This window comes from Dermacentor variabilis, chromosome 4, assembly GCF_050947875.1.
Source record: "Dermacentor variabilis isolate Ectoservices chromosome 4, ASM5094787v1, whole genome shotgun sequence".
NCBI classification, from domain to species: Eukaryota; Metazoa; Arthropoda; class Arachnida; order Ixodida; family Ixodidae; genus Dermacentor; species Dermacentor variabilis.
The window spans coordinates 79,572,051-79,589,736 of NC_134571.1; the positions used below are offsets into that span (position 1 = coordinate 79,572,051).

The 17,686-nt window shown below is 44.7% G+C and overlaps 1 protein-coding gene across 1 annotated transcript in view; it reads left to right on the forward strand.

Moving 5' to 3' along the window:
• The first annotated feature begins 12,186 nt into the window (after window positions 1-12,186).
• Cyfip (Cytoplasmic FMR1-interacting protein Sra-1) overlaps window positions 12,187-17,686 on the forward strand; it is a 61,150-nt gene continuing 55,650 nt past the window's right edge. Inside the window, 1 exon segment of the mRNA XM_075689552.1 lies at window positions 12,187-12,675. Within this exon segment, the coding sequence (XP_075545667.1) occupies window positions 12,373-12,675 (303 nt within the window). The 5' untranslated portion in view covers window positions 12,187-12,372.

Below are 17,686 nucleotides of genomic sequence, written 5' to 3' on the forward strand. Positions count from 1 at the left end.
ACATTTTACTAAAGCCCGCGTTTCCGTGCTACTGCAGCGCAAGCCTGAAAAAAGAAAGGCCATTGCCTCGTCGAGCAGACAGAACTCTCCCCGCAGAGCGCATGAATGCACGCGCAGAGGTCGAAGACCTATAACCCATTCGCCGTTTAGCGCTTCCATAACTGTCGCGCGGTCTCGGCGGTTTTCCGCGAGCTTGAGGGATGTGACACGCAATCCTCGGCTCAATCTGCTCGCTGCCCGCTCCGAATACGTGTTGCAAAGACGCGCTTAAGGAAAAGGCGTTTACGCAACTGCACGCGATGCGGCTCGCGAAGTCTCCCCGAAGGCGCGACTCGAAGGCATCACGTACTTCTTTCTTTCTTTCTTTCTTTCTTTCTTTCTTTCTTTCTTTCTTTCTTTCTTTCTTTCTTTCGTTGGCATGATGGTGAACGTATATGGTATACGGAAGACATTGCGACAGTGACAGCGTTATTCACCTCACCAAGTCGGGAGCTTAGAGGAGAGTGGTCGTCGCGTGGGTCCACCGTCCACTCCGGGCAAGCATGCAATGTGCGCGAAGCAGACGTATCTGGGCATTCACTCCCGAGGCCAAGAAGGGAGTCACAGTCGCGTCATTAACCCAGACTCTCTCTCTTTCCCAGCCAGTTCTTGCTTCTTCAAACGTACCCACACGCGCACATTTACCTCTGCCGCTGTTTCCACCTCAGTTTCACTCCACACACTATAGTTTTTTTTTTTTTCTTCTTCTCTTTTCAGCGTCTTCGTCGGCAGTTTGCATCCAAATCGCCGCCGCCTCGCTTTCTTGATGTGTGCGCTTCGCGGTCGCTCGTGCGTTGTTCCAGGGGGTCAAGCGGGCTAATATATGGCACCGCGTGCTTTCGAGAGCGAGGTATAGTATAACAGAATTGTCGGCTGGCACGCATGAAGGCGCTATCCTAGATGCATGCCTTTCTATGTGCCTGCAAAGCTCACCGGGGGTAGAACGAACGCCCGAAAGCACAGCTTGGCTTTCTTTTTTTTTTTTTCGTTAGGCGGAGCCGTAACCGTCGGCGTTGACTCCATTAAGAGCAAAAGTATACGCAGAGAAAGAACAAAAGTCTCGGCGCAAAATTTGAAAGCGTTATATAGCTTGAGGGTCCCTTGTGTCGAGGTTCCTGTTCAGGTTATGCCCCAAAACTGCGCGACGCCAGACAAGCTGTCTTGAAAGAAAGAAAGAAAGAAAGAAAGAAAGAAAAAAAGAAAGGAAGGAAGAAGGAAAGAAAATTGTGCGCGTATATAATGACTGGTAAGAGGCAGAGGGGAGAAGGCTATGGTGTGTGAAGTGGAAAGTTGGTGCGCAAATATATTTTATATGTTACTGTGCGCTGCGCGCGTCTTGAGGACAGTTCGTGAGCATTAAATGAATGCATACTGTACGAAAGATAGAAAAGCGCAAGGCGGCGCGCTGTGGCATTGGCCTACATATAGCCGTAATGTACACAAAAGCTGAACGTATGTAGTCACTTTCCTGCAGGGCGTCTTCGCTGTCCGAGCTCGTCTCTTCTAACCCGCCGAACTCTGCTATTATAGCCTATAAGTAAGATCGATGCCTCACTATCGTTTCTTTCTATCGTTTCTTTTCGACAATCTTTCTTCGGCTCCCTTTCGGTGTAAGTCGTGACATTGATCGAACCTATATAGTCAGATGACTGTAAAGGTGCACATATACGTTGCGATTGTGGATGTTTCCAAGCTGAAGAACGACACGATCCCGAGTTTCCTACAGCGGCGATTACTTGCTCGCCATCCAGATGATTTGAAAGCTCTGTGAAGAGAAACAAAATATGGTTAAGACTTAATCGAACTATACGTCGTTTAACCGTTCCCGACACTGCGCGGAGTATCATGAGGGACGCTGTATATAAACAATGGAAGGCTGCAGATTAATTTTGATTGCCTGTACTTCTTCAATGCGCAGCCAAATTCAAGTAATACGAGCGTTATTGCATTCCAGTTCCAGCGGAACGTTGTCACCGTGGTTGGGAATCGAGGCCGAGACCTCGCGCTCAGCATCAGAATGCCATAGCCACTAGACCACCACGGCGTGTGACGAAATGATTGAACAAATTTTTATATTCCTCGCAAAATATTCATATTTTATCATCACTATATAGGCAGGAGGTAAGTATGCCACAGGCATGCGACGTTCGTCTCTTCGGGACATATGACCGCCCTGAAAGAGCTCCAGAACTCGGTTCTGCGTACAGAATACAAGGCCGTGTCCGAATGGCTTGTGATCACGTGTTCTCTTGCTTCCGGTTTCCTGCAGAAAGCACGGCCTGCGGCCGTATATATAACGACACCTTTTCTTCGTTATATATTTTTATTTTTTATGCCTAATTAGTGCTGGCAGAGCGGAGCCGCCGAGCCAATTATACCGCCGATCAGGTCGCCTGATTTTTCAGCGGCGTCTGTAGGCAACGCGTTGACATTATACGGTGTGCCGTGGTACATATTATATGCGCGCCGTCCATATCTGTGTTGTGGCTGTTTAGCGTTATAAGTGCTCTCGAGCGTAAGTTACTGTGCCTCTGCCAAGGGCTACCGTGACAGGCTGTTGTCGGCGCACTTCCGTGAACAAGCTCAACTGCGCAAGTATACAAGCACAAACCATTTTATACCAGGAGACATGGACAGGACAAGCGCGAACTTCGTAAATCCGCAAGCCCGCGAATGTACGCAAAATTTCCGTTCGAGGCACTTTGAGTGTATTCGCAGGATTCTTCCGCGCTCATGAAAAACTGCGAACAGCTGAGGTCTGCGAAGAGCTGAGGTCATGTTCTCTCCATATGCATATATAATTTTTCTTAATTTTAAGCTGTACATACCCAAAGGATGCGCATATAATATCCCAAGCATTATACACACGCTTATATAATTATTCGGACCCGCCGTGGTTGCTCAGTGGCTATGGTGTTAGGCTGCTGAGCACGAGGTCGCGGGATCGAATCCCGGTCACGACGGCCGCATTTCGATGGGGGCGAAATGGAAAACACCCGTGTACTTAAATTTAGGTGCACGTTAAAGAACCCCAGGTGGTCGAAATTTCCTGAGTCCACCACTACGGCGTGCCTCATAATCAGAAAGTGGTTTTGGCACGTAAAACCCCATAATTTTAATATAATTATTCGGGCCGTTGTACCCCTAAAGTATTATGCTAAAAGCAGTACACGTTCGAAACATAATGAACATGGCCGCTGCTTCAAACATTATACGTGCCCGCGCTGTCCATTATACGATTAAAGAAAACCAGGGCGCCGCCATTCGATTACCGCGCTTCATCTTTTCTCGCAGTGTCTTGCGCTCAACGCGGGCGAGCAATTAGTAGCCCCATAGCCTTTATTCGATCGCGTAAGCGTATACCTCAAGCGACGTCTCAGATATATCAACCACCCACCACGTTCGTCGTATTCTTTTCTATACTATTGCTGCTGCTACTGCTCTTATCAGTTTGCCGTTCCGTCCCGCTGCGGTCCGAAGCGCCGCGTTCGTGAGATCAGATCATCGTTTCTTGCTTCCTCGTACTGAGACCATTGTCTGCGCGAAAGGCGACTGCTTCGGCAGTTTACACAAGCTGGAGAGATCACCGTCTCTCTCTCTCTCTCTCTCTCTCTCTATATATATATATATATATATATATATATATATATATATATATATATATATATATATATATAAGTCGGGGAGAGTGCGTAATGACTTGTTACTCAGGCTGCCTTCATGAAATGTTCGTCACGGTTGTCTTGATCGTTGCGGCACGTTCAGGTCCGCGCCAAATGTACGCTAGCGCAATTATATCTCGGCGCATTATACCGTCGTCTCCCTTCGAACTCCTTTTTTTATCTTCTCTGCGATTGCGAAAGAAATAACGGACGAAAAGAACACGATATGCCGACTGTAAAGCTATTTCGATTGCGCGCGCACATGGACACTCGTGCAAACTCGCAACGAAAAACAAAAAGAACGACGATAAATAAAGAAGAGCACCACTTCTTTCGATTGCGCAGTCGCCTAAATTCGCGTTCGCCGCGTGAAATCGTGATGCCCGCAGCGCGAAAAAGGACGCGCGGCAAATCGGCCATGCGAAAAGGAATCCTCCAACCGAGCGTGTCCGATGGTGAACGCCCCAGCTTTTGAAGAGGAGAGTGAGACGACGGACGCCGTATAGACAAAAAAAAAAAAAGAGAGAGAAAAAGTAAGAAAGGAAATTTGAATGCTGCAGGTTGAGACGCCCGCTCAGGAGAAAACGGGCATAGACTTCTTTCAATTTTTCCAATGAGATTCGCTCCCGAGTGCGCTGGCGCGTGGCTTCTTTCTTCGAGCCACCTATCCAACCATCCATCCAAGTGGAAGCGAAGCGGTGCGCGTGTCTTTATACACAGTGAACGCCCGTGCGCACAGCGCTCCGCTGCCACGCGTGGCCAAGTTTTCTTGCTCTCGACTTCGACGGCCCCGCGAAGTCGTCGACAGCCGACGACCCGATCTAGAAATGAATGAGGTCTTGTATTGGTCATATAGCTCATCCACTACAATGGTGAACGGACCTCCCGCGCGGGAACGCTGAGAAAGAAACGTTCGGCGAAAGAGTCTCACACCGCGTTCGTTCCTCTCTCTCTCTCTCTCGTTACACTGCTTATATGGACGCATTGGAGTTGTTTTGACACCTTTTCCAGAACGAGTGCGGTGTCGGATTTCCCCGAGAAATGAAAATCCCATGAGGTGAAGGCAACGTTCGTTGAAACGAATGCGTGAGAACAGGCGGACAAGTACGTCAGCAAGCCATCCATATTTTTTAATGACACTGAGAACGAGTTTCTTGAAGGTTTTAACGCTTTAGGAGCCCGTGTCGCAAAAAATCCGGCGTCTACCGTCCGGCGTCGGACATCGGTCGGGCAAACCGATTTTCTAACCACACATATCCAGGCCGTTCACGTGACGCAAGAAATTCACTGAACTAATTGAATTTCTCAAGCTAAAATACGTGGAAAAAATCATAAACTACAATTACACACAACTTATAGACATGGCAATTTGAATATACGAGAAAAGATAATTCTGTTACGCGAAAACTCAAACAAACCCATTTTCCAGCGTTTCTACAATGCACAGACCGGAGACGGCGTCCGCCATTTGCGCACGCCGGCGCGTAGTCCACGGAGCGGCGCGCCCGCTTCATTGAAATACCTCCAGATGGCCTCGCCTCCGCCGCATCGCGGCCCATGCAAGCATAGGTGTTTCATACCATAATTATTGTATGAAACTCTATGCATGCAAGAGGCCGCGTTTTGACCAGAAAGTCCGCCTTCGTGCATAGCGTTCGCCTCGAGCGTTTCCCGGTAAACATTACAGTTACATATGCTGCAGTTGCCGGGAAGCGTGAGAAGTACTATAGTCAGGGATCTTTGAATTCTATCGCGTTCCACTCTTAAAAGCAAAGCATAAGCGTTCTCCAAATTTTTGTGTAGGTCTTAAATGTTTCACCCCCTTTTTAAAGTTTTTTTTTTCGTCACAGAAGCCTGCTCAAGCCAAATGTGTGGATATACCTTCTTCTGTACGCATGTTCCTTGTTTTCATTATCATTTTTTCTGCATAGTGACTTCGCCTTAGCGCTAAACATTGAGATACGTGGCGATAGTAAACTATGTTCGATGAGCATGTGTTGTTCTTACTGTTTCTATGGATTTAGCAATGCCTTCTTAAATGTTTGCGGCATCTTGTTTTTGGTTGATCGTGTGTGACTATATCTTTGATGATTATATTGCGCTTAGTGTTACACTAACGAAAGTGAAGGACAGGATGCGGACATACGTAGCGCGAAACGCGACATTGCGCTATACGTATGTCCGCGTCCTGTCCTTCACTTTCGTTAGTGTAACACTAAGCGCATTATAATCATGAACGTCCGCCAACTAGCCCCCTTCATTGCTTTACCATATCTTTGTTGACATTGCAAGCCTTTTGCGCATAAATAGGCCGGTTTCGGTGCAAGTAAAACCAGCTGTTGGTCAGCGCTTGTGACGAGGTTTGTGTTATTTCTTTGTCTCCGTCCCAGTCGAGCTGCGTCTTTTGAATAGCCATGAACCGACTCGCCCAAATCAAAGTTTTACTGCAACATCTATACGTTTTTTTTTTTAAATTTTGGATGAGATTTGTTTTCCTCTCGTGTTTGCATGTAGAAGAAAATACAGTCTCCGCGGTTGGGTGGCTTCGACTGGTTCTTACGCCTTTTTTTTTCGATAACATAATAATTTGCGAGTAAGAAATAGAGAGAATAGGGGGGAGTGAGAATAAAAAACGGGGTGGGGGGGGGGGCGTTGCACTTCAGAAAGGTGCGGAATCCAGGGTAGTTAGAACAGAATTTGCCACCCTACAACGCATGGTGCAGGATGGCAAGCTTATTTCATAAAGTTGATTTTAGCTGATTTCCTAAAGAAAAGGGGGTACGGGGATGAGGGGTACCGAAGGAGAACGTAGAAAAAATTAAACGGCAACAAAGAAGAGAGACGCCGCGCACGTACATACACGCACAACTGCCGACACAAGTTGACATCAATCAGTAAAGCCACCTGCTCGAGTCGGTTTTTGCACCTTCGTCACCTTCTGCTTCGACGACTGGATCGTATAAAAGCGTTAGATAAATATACAGCCAGATGCTCATGCTACTGCAATGCTTCGAGTTTTAATCGAAAGGGCATAGGGATAACCGAAAGAAGACGTCACCTGTCGCCCCAAGGACTGATCACCTGTAGTACCTGCAGGATCAACGTTATAATAGAAAAAAGCAAGCTGTACGATGTCAGAATAAGTCAAGCGGACTTCATGAAATAATTCACGGTATCCTGAAAAAAGTATATAATTAACGCAGTTTATATTTATAGGGAATGTGGGGCCAGCTAGGGGAGATGTGCAGAAAAAGTTTGAAGTGTGTAGCTTAATGAAAGGCTAAATGAAAATTGCTAAACCTTCGGTTTATTGTCGTTAAATGAAACACCTACAAAGTTTTCCCGCTGTCTTGAGAGAGTCAAAGGCGGTAGAGAGAATGGGTACCATGGCGATGTGTATCGAAAGGTTGATGTGTGTTGTTTTATTACAGTCTTTCTAGAAAATTACTTTAACAAGCGTTCCAGAGCTTTACAAGCGCACTTTACGAATCGCGCAGAAAGTTTACCCAATCATCCTGAATGAACGCAATGTGCCACGAATTGGATATTTTTGGGAAATAAGGGGAATCTTATGCATGATACAACGGCAAAGTTTCAAGAGGGTCAATTAATAAAGCCTTTTCACAAAATTTCTTAAGCAAGTGCCCGAAAGCGTCATACAGACGTTATAACAGCTATATACGTTTCCCGAGACACGGCCGGTCTAGGTTTCCCTGGTGTAGTATAGGTTTCCCCGGTATCATCAGCGAACTAAACGAGTTGAAGTAAAAAGTGTGTGGGTTATAACTACAGTCTTCGTATTCACGCACTCTTCGTATTACGTATTCACGCGCTCCGTAGCATTATAACTTATATCCTTGTTTGACCAACGGCGCAGTATTTAAGCTGTTGTCCTGGAGGAACACTTACTGCCACTGAGATCAAATTTGGTGAAAATGGGAGAACCATCATCAACCTTCGGCAAGTGCTTGGATCATTGCCTAGAATGGAGATGACATCCTTAAAGTGAAGCCTGGCCGCGTTTTCCTCGCGCTTCCGAGCAGACGCGTTTCTCTGTGTCACTGACTTTGGGATGAAACTCGAACGTCTTGACAAATTGCATGGTACATCATGATATTACTGCTAAGCTAGAGGTGATATTTTAGCCTAAACAGCAAGCTTATAGTTTACAGATAGCCCATAATTTACATTCAAAGAGCAAGAGCAGTTGAACTGTACCTATGGAGCTCCCAGTTATCTCGGCAGGCTTTCAGGTGGGAAGCAGAGGCAAGCGCCCTGCTTGTCACCTACCAGAAGGCTTCACCTCTTCTGGTATCTGTGAGGCTGCCACTCCAGAAAATTTTATTTAATTCCTTCTTGGGTCGGGCTGTTATCCGTCATGTTTCCAAGGGTCTTAGGGTAATTGTATACGCGTGACACCAAATACACATGTGTAAATGGTGGCCATTTCAGGGGTTGTGTGCGGGGAGACGGTTTAACGTTCCTGGCTGGAATATGATCGTAGCAAATAATTACTGAATACTCGTTTTCTGCCTGGTTTTATGTATTCCACAAGGCACGTACGTAGTACGTTTTCCTAATGTCCTCAGTGAACTAAGCGAGGCACCTTCACTTTCTTTATATTTGCATGATGAAAATAAGGGGAAGGTTATGAGTAATATGTAGGCAAAGTACAAAGTGTGTAGGTTAATTTCAGCTTTTGCGGAAATTAAATTATTTATTCGAACGTTCCAGGGTCTTAGGCATGTTTTACCAACGGTGCTGAAGTTAGCCCATTATCCTGAGGGAGAAGTAACTGCCACCACGATCCAATTTCGTGAAAATGGGAGGAACATTATGGTCAATTGCAATGGGCACGAGTTAAATGTGTGCGGGTGAAAAGCCTTTGTAAAGAAATTCCCTCAGCATGGGCTCGAAAGCGTGACACGGCCGTTATGCGGCCGCTATGCAGTTTCCCAATGCCCCGAGAGGACTCGTCCCACCGAGTTCAAATTTCGGGAAAATTGGAAACATGTTTATGTGCAATGTGTGGTATTGTGAAAATTGCAAAAAAAAAAAAAAGTACTGATCCTTCTTCCTTTCGCGTTATATTAGGCGTCCGTGGTACCCTTGGTGAATTACCTAGCTTGTTTGTATTTTGCTTAAATAGAAGGCAGGTTATGGGCGATGTGCACGCAGCGTGCAAAGGTGTGTGGGTAGATCATGGCGTATTACAGTAAGTTGCACGTGCAAGAGCTCTGGAGTGTTATGAGTGAGCTTAACGAACGGTTAAAAATTTAACCTGCTGACCTGGAAGAACTATAGCTGCCACCGAGATCATATTAGGCGAAAATAAGAGAACGTTAGGTAAAAATTTCTCAGGCATGTCTTCGAAAGCTTCATATGCGTGCAACGTTTCTAGGTGTGTGGTTTTACCCCAGGGGTGAATCTCCGCATGGCTGCCATTGTCTGTTTTTAAGCAGGCGCTCTTTCGACGCTAGCGCCAAGGTCCCCTTCAGTTACGGCCCTAGCAGGAGGGCGATACTTTTTCAAAATGGCGGCGCACACGATTGTTTACGTTGTCATGGCAGCAGGAACAGCAGCCGTGCGGCGCCTCCTCACCCAGCGCTCTTTGTTTTTCTTATGACGACCGGTCCGCTCCCTCTCCACCCTTCCCAATGCCCCGCGCACCTTCACTTTTGCTTTCGTTTTGCCTGTCCGCGGCATGTGTTTTCTTTCTTATCGCGCGGGCGCGCTACCCCAGGCATTGTGAACTGGCGCGTGGTGCGAAGTGGGTTCTTTATGCGTTAGCACGGATGCAGTCTTGTCCATACTTTGAGTATGCCAGCATATGCCAGAAGATATAAATTCAACTTCCAACACAACAGATCTTTAGCCTCGTTTTATTGACTTCCGTTTCCAAAAACAAATATTTTCGCATAACTTGGTATGATACACGCTCAGAAAATTAACAAAAGTGAAAAATGCATGGCATGTACATGACTACTAAACAACACAAAAGTTCACAGACAGTGAAATAAAAAACTAAAACTAAAGAAAACTCGAAGGCCTTTTCATGTACACACATATAAAAGATTTTTATATAATGCCCAAAGAACAAAGTGTAGAAGAGCTTCTGATAGGCGCACTGAGAGCTTCTGATACACTCACTGAGATGTACTGATATACTCACAGAATAGGACGACGTGTATGACATAGTCATGACAACTAAAGAAAGGGCAAATTTACTGGTGATGGCAAAAACAATGACACGTAAAATACCTAAAAAATGGAATAAAATACTAAGATTGTTTTATTGACAGCCATACCAAGAAAAAACAAGCACCTTACTTATAAACCTGCACAAAAGTATATGAAATGCGCGACATGTTCATTACTACCGACCAAAACGAAAAAGACATGGCAGAACAAAAATAACATTGTACTAAAATAGAAATGCACATTATCACATCATTTTACACCTGGTTACAACTTGAGTAACGGTGGCAAGGGGGAGCAGAATGTAGTCAGCTTTTGCAGCAGCACATAGAAAGCATTCGCAGAAAGGCCTATTCTTCAAACAAAGAAACAAGCCAAGCAACACGACTTTTCTTTCACCACGAATGCAATGCTTAGCAGTAAAATTACGTCGCTTGAGGCACTAAGTCATACCTACTGGGCACTCCTTTGTGTGATAAACACGAACTGGCAAAATCTGCATATAGGAGACTTGCAATGCTCATGCTTTCCAGAAGAAAAAAAAAACGTACCATGCCCAAACGAAGGTTGTTCACGTGGCTTTCCCATCGGCAATTACTGAAATAATACACAAACACGAATAGTAATTTTTCAACTGTTAGTACGTTTGCAGAACGGTGACACACAGAAAAAGCACTGAGGGCGGAATGGAAAGCTGGGCGAGTTGCTGAAGTTGTAGAATGAGAGTTGGCCCAGAAAAACAAGTCATAGACCAGGTGACAATGAGGAGGAGCATCTATTTGTCAACTTTCTCTACCGGTAAGAGGGAAGTGCAGCACAATCAAAGCGCAACGACGTCCGGAGACTCATGGAGCACACACATGCACAGGGCCGTGTTCGTATACATTCGTCTTATGTCCTTGGATCTGCGCGCTCACCTGTTGTCGTTAGGCACCCGGAAGAACCTTGCAGGGCTTGTTACCGAGGTACGCGTGCACCGTGCACGATGTAAGCACTAGCAGTGCGAGTCGTGAAGCGGGTGAAATATCGTCGAGCACAAGCACATAGCTATTGAGGACCACGAAACTGACGAAACTGCCCACACCGGTTAACGCACAACCAGCGCACGCTTCCCGATAACAGCAGATAACGAAACATGAAACTTCATGCAGCGGGCTAGGCTGCTGCCGGGCCCGCGGGCGCGCGCGGAGACAGTCGAAAGCGGGGAAGCTGCGAGGGAGGGCAAGGAGAGAGGAGTTGAGAGGAGGGGCGAAAGAACACGGCCTCATGGATCGGCGCGCGAGGGCGCGCGTCTGTTTAGAAGGCCGTGCAAGGGAAGCGGAGTTGCTTATCCGCCCTGCTGATGGATGGCGCCAATTACCTCTGCCACCTAAACTGCCACCGAAGCGGTGGTGTTTCCGAGGCCGGGCTTCACTACAGGCTCCTGAAATTATTACTGCAACTGCCCGAAAGAAAACTAAACAGATTATGGGAATCTTCAAAGTCGCGCCATTCCGCTGTCTTTCTTTCAGAGCTTTTCAAATCCTATTTCTTTTGTCACATCTCTTCGACTTGTGTTCTGAGGAAATAGTTATCGTTGGTATGAAAATATAGCGCTAGCCAGCACGCAGAATGCGGAAGTGGCTCCAGTGGAAGCAAGAATGAACTAATGCGCGCTGACATGGCTTTCGAGCACCGTGCTTCCGAGATCGGACAACGTAAAGCACGTATAAGTTCTTGTTTCGTTTTTACATAGTTGCTCGACTTTTTTTACAAGACAGGTGGTGCTTGGAAGTTAGATGGCGCCCCTAGTAAAGCATCAAAATGGCCGTCTTTACGGCTGTTGGGGAGTGCCGAAAGTTACTAGTTAAAGGCTGAAGTTCTCTCTCGCAGAGGTTTGTAGCTGTTTCTCAATCATATTCGGAGCGAGCTAGTCTCAGTTTCCACACATGTTTCGCTTCCGTGATCTTTCGCTAAGTATTCTTTTAATTAGAAATGACATCATAGACGCAAAGAGACTCCGGAAACAAATGCTCCCAATGTTTTCTGCAGCATGTGTCGTTGTCGATACGATGTCATTTGTATTGTGTGAGTTAATAAACTGTATTCAAGTGTAATTATGTCTTTTAAGTGCAGTGACGAGCACCGCAAGGCGTACAAACAAAAACTTTGTGTCCACTCTGTGCCTTGCGTGCGCTTCCCGTACTGCCTCATCGCGTCTGTACGTGTTCGTCCGTAGCGATCGCGCAGGCGTGATTCGGAAGCTGACTAATATCTTCTTCCGGCTCGTCAGAAAGATGTGTACATAAAAATGATAACGCGAGCCCCGCCCTTCTCAACTGCGATAGCGATGCTATCATAAGCGTCTTTGGTGAAACGGAGCACGATGTATGTCCCGCTTCGGGATATTCGACCGTCGAGTACGACATCTTGAAGTGCTTAGAAGAGTTTGAGAAGTACGTTGAAAGTAGTCGTTTGCTTGCGCTGTGCAATAATGTCGCAGGACGTGGGGCCTCCTAGCATCGGTTGCAGTGAAGAGGCGGCCGAGCAGACGACCGAAACTGCTGTCGCCGACAAAACGGGCAAAACCATGGCAGCGGAGGTGACACTCGCCGATGCCTTGTCCAACGTGGATGTGTTGGACGAGCTGCCGCTGCCGGATCAGCAGCCCTGCATCGAAGCTTTGCCCTGCAGCATAGTGTATCATGCCAACTTCGACACGAATTTCGAAGACCGAAATGCATTTGTGACAGGAGTCGCCAAGTACATTGAAGAAGCCACCGTCCATGCCGAGCTTGTAAGGAAGTCTTTGAAGTATTCCGCATTATTGTTTCTCGTTGTATGAACAACTGTTATGCATGTCATGTTCAGGGCTCTGTAGAAAGCAGAAACTGACAGCATGACAAATGAATGTCAGGTTGATTTGCACAAGGCGTCGTAGTAACTCGCTCATTCATATGTGCTGTCTTCGTGTCACTCGGACAAGTGTTGAGCACAGAATGCGTAAACGACGATATCGATCATCAATATTTTTACATTTTCTAGGATCTGAAGCCCTTAGTGTTGCCGCATCTCATCTATCTGAATGTTGTTGCTTTGAGAGAAGGATTTCTGCTAATGAAAACATACTTTATGAAACATGCTAAAGGTTACATGGAATTTGTAAACGAATATTGTGCTAACATATGCATGACAGACGCAATAGACAGAGACTGTATTCGAGGTAAAACTGCATTAATGGATAATAAACCGCGGAACTAAACTGATGAGTGAAGAGATTGAAGAGTTTTTAAAAGTCAGCAAAATCTACACTACCTGCTATCCACCACTGCCAAGCCATATAATGAGCCTTGACCAGTACAAATTCCCAGATAGTTCCTTTTTTGTAAAATCTTCTTGAGAAGCAAGCGTAAAAAAACATTGTGGTTTATTTCACACAAAGAAATAGGGCAAAAGGCAACACATACTAATCCCCCAAATTACATGCAAACTGCAGCTGAGCACGTGACTGTTCCTTCTTTATGGTGATGAGCTGAAATTCTAGCTTTCTGTAAGTCCAGTAACAAGCAGACATTAACAACCAACTGATTTCCCTAACTCTCACTTTTGTAAACTACTAGAACATAATCTACAAGCATTTCATTGAGTACCTGTAATCTAACAACATACTTGTAATTGTTAGCATGGTTTTTGCTGTGGTCTGAGTACCATAACACGACTGAATAAATTCTTCACAATATTGCTAAAGCATTAGATACTAGTATAAAGCATCACACAATATTCATAGGTTTGTCCAAAGTATTCGAGACTGTGTTTCTCCCTAAGCTGCTGTATTAACTGTGTTATCTTAAATAGTCTTAAACTAGTTGACTGGATAGCTAGCTTTCTTTCTGATCACCCCTAATGTATGTACTTTAAATCTTCTAGCCTGTCTATTGCTCATGTCTCGTCTCATGCACTGCAGGGCACGGACAACTTATTTTCTGCATATTGTAATTAACTCGTCACGCTGTATCTGCTTAAATTAATACATAAAACTTTATGAACCTTCATGTAGTTGTAGCTCTCGCAGGCTAAACCTTTCAACATAACAGCTTAGAACTGACATGTATAACCACTGGTTTTTTATTTAATTGAACGTTGGGATGCTCCACCTTGAGGTCTTTGTTCATTTACAGTGACTGATGAAGTGATCAGCACTTAATGTGTGATGTTTTCTCCACTCCTGCAATAGCCATAGTGGGATTGCAGTATGTATAAACAGGGTCCTTCAATACCTTTCATCTGGTCATGAAACTTCCGTGAAAGTTTCATATAGGAACAGAAGGTGGTATCGGAGGCGCTGGCGTAAGTAGAAGGGGAACAATTAGCCACGCCAGATGGCTGGGCTGTGCAATCGTGCAAATCTCTCACGAGAAAAGGTGCCTTTCCCACATTTATTTCAGCATGCTTGTACAGTGAACATAATATGCAAAGGGAACTTTTGGCAAAATAATTTAATGTGCGATGTGATTCTGTTTAAATTATACACGGCACTGTTTTATGATTGATGTGATCCCCCGTTCTCCCTAGTAGCCTTCCTTACACAAACTGTTTCATTTGGCTGTCTATTTGCACTTTGTCTCGTTAGTTAGTTGGATAGGCCAGTTATATTTGGTTAGCTATTTCAGTGTGTTATCAGTTGGTTAGCTAGCAAGTTGATTGTATTTGCCTAGTTATTGTAGTTAGATAGGTTATTAGTGAATAATTTCATTCAGTTAGATAACTTAGTTAATCAATTTATTAGCTTTGTTAGTTTAGTAATTAGTTGGTAAGTACTTTAGTAATAATTAGTAAGGATTTAGTAATTTGGTAATTTGTTTAATAAGTAGTTTAGCAATCCATTGGCTAGCCTTGCTAGCTTTAAACGCAGGTGTTTTTTACATGCAATTACATAAAATTACATAAAAATAAACTTGCTCTGTAGTCGGTTTCTAACGATGGAGTAGTCGAAGTGTACAGTTTGAATTATGAATTAAGTCGCTGTTGTTAACGCACTTGAACCTGGAAATGAAACAAGGAGTTGGAGTCGTTTCAAAATTGTTTGCGTTTAAGTTTCTGAACAATGTACAGAAACAGGATGGCTATTTGCATATTCTGTCGACAATATTCACATGCTGGTACAGGCTGTCGACCCCTGTGGGATAGCGAGCACACACACAGAATGTCTGTGGCGTCTGTTTGGCATCTGCTCCAGTCTGCCTTCTACTTGTGCCAATACCATGGTGCAACCACTGCAGGCACTTTATGAAGCCCTCCCATAGCATTATGAGAAGTTTCATGACCAGATGAAAAGTATTGAAGGACTCTGGTATGAATGAAAAATTTGAAGGCCCAATTCACTCTGTGAAGGTGCATTGCCCACTCTGTGAAGGTGCATTGCCAGCGAAGCTGTTACCATCCACTTAACTGCACACCTCGAAATCAGACACGGCATTTCCAGGGAACGCACAAGCGAGGATGTCGAGGGCACTGCGTTTCTTTGCAGCGTTCTTTACGGTGGACATGCCCGACAAGTCATTGCGGAACCACAGGCAGTCGCGCACGGCGCAGGAGAATCTGAATTCCACATCGACGAACTTGCGCTTGAACTTCAGAGTCGCTCCCATGAACGTGGCAATCTTGTCGGCGTGGTACTTGCGGTGTTTCACTTCGTTCTCCGCTTCTCGTCTCTCCTCGCAGCTCGAGCGAGCACGTTGCTTGCGGTCCGCTTCTTTGACTCTCGCCCGATGCTCGGCCTCTTGGTTCGAAGGGTTTTGCCTACGATGTTGCTTCAAGAGCCTATATTGCTCCTTTTTACGCACATCGTATTCCCACTGCGCCAACCCATTGTTCGGCGACTCTCGTCGTGATCCATCCCGCACGGTGACACCATGCCGCCCGTGTGCGTGTGCGCTACATTTGAGCGTTTTTTGCGCTCAATCGTTGATTTCTAGAAAGCCGAGTTTTCTGTGGACCGCCACAAAAGAATCGCCATTTGGTAGAGGTAAACAGCTTTGCTGTAACATAAAGTTGGGGCCTGTGTACTTTCTTCCTTCTTCTCTGGCCATGGCTACAGCAGTTATCCCATTGATGACTTTAGCAGAAACAGCACACAGAAACAGGACGTAAGAAAGGGGTAGACAGCGGCGCTGACTAATGACTAATAGTTTATTCTTTCAAGTAGCATATATAATTACCACTTTGCAAGGGAGACAGAGATATGGTGCTTGAAAGAAAAAATTAATCAGCTCTCTCACTCTGTGAAGGACGAGCAGCAAAGCTGTGGCATGTTTTACCTTCACGCACCTATGTATATCTAGGTATTATTATTATTATTATTATTGCTGTTGTTGTTGTTGTTGTTGTTGAGGGACACAGACAATGAATACATCTTTTGACTGTGGAGGGATTTTTTCTTATTTTTTCTATGAAATAGTGACGTGGGCAAGTACTGCTGCATGCCAGAAGGGAATTCCACAATATTTACAACTTCACTGTGAACTACGTAATTATGAAAAGTAGATGAAACTCACTGAGTCATCATAGTGGCTAATTGTCATGTAATTTGTTTCGGGATAGATTCAATAAAATAAAAGTTGCAGCTATTTTCTGTAACCATACTCCCTCCGTAGATGGCCATGTACTGAGAGCAGATGGGAATTCTGTAACGTTTACAACTTCGCTGTGAACTAACTAATTATGACAAGTAAATGAAACTTGCCGTAGTGGTAGTTGTCTCCGCGACTAATTTCAGTATGATTTTTCCAAATTCCTACATTAGATTAAGAGCTACAGAGCATTCGCTAGAAACTGGAGACGAAAATGTTTTCGTGTCGACACGACATGTTGACGGACGGACATCAACCACCGCCGGAGGGTAGCTTATACAGCTTCGCTGTAATAAACATTAGGTTGTTAGTCAGCACTGTTGTCTGTCCCATTCTTAGGTCCTGCTATTTTGCACTGTTTCTGCTCAAGTCGTGAACCAACCAGCCCAAATGCGTACGCTTCTGCAGTTCCCCTTCAGGCACCAATTTATTACAATTATTATAGAAAATTTCGTTCCACCACATTTCTTGCATCTTCAGAATCATGAAACACATGCAGCTGTATAATGAATCAAAAATGTTTTATTCCTCTGTTAGTTTGATCTAATTTACAGAATGTTGTCAAATGTTAGAGCTCTCCACAGGAATGTCAGATATGAGAAAATCAACAGTTTTATGTCTAGCATAATTGGAAAGCACCTGTCTAGCCTCTTGAAAAAAAAAAAAAAAAGAAAGCCTGATGTAAAATACTGTGAAAAACTAGGAAAAAGGTGTACGCACTACACAACGACATAGTCACACTGATAGCTAACTGCCAGCCATGTACCCAAATTGTTTTACTAAAGAACATAGCGCAAATTATTTAAACTTAACTCACAGGTCAAATCAGAAGTGCATACCTATCAACTCTTACGCTTTTTAGAGCTTGTTTACGATTGTTGTATTGAAACGAATAATTTTATGGTTTTTCATTTGTGGCCAGTGCCGGTCAAAACTCATTTTAATTGAATATGAATACAGTCCCCCATCGATATTTCAGAGGCTAAGTTTTGGGTGCCCTCTTTTATTCTGACCTAGCAGCAGCAGTGCCATTCTTTCATAGAACCAATTCATAATGGCAACTGAAATTTAAGTTTGCATTCTGTAAATATTTCATGAAAAATTTTATGAAAAATTTCATGGACATTTCCGTTTGAGATGTAGATCATTTTTCCATATACCATACAGCATTTTCATATA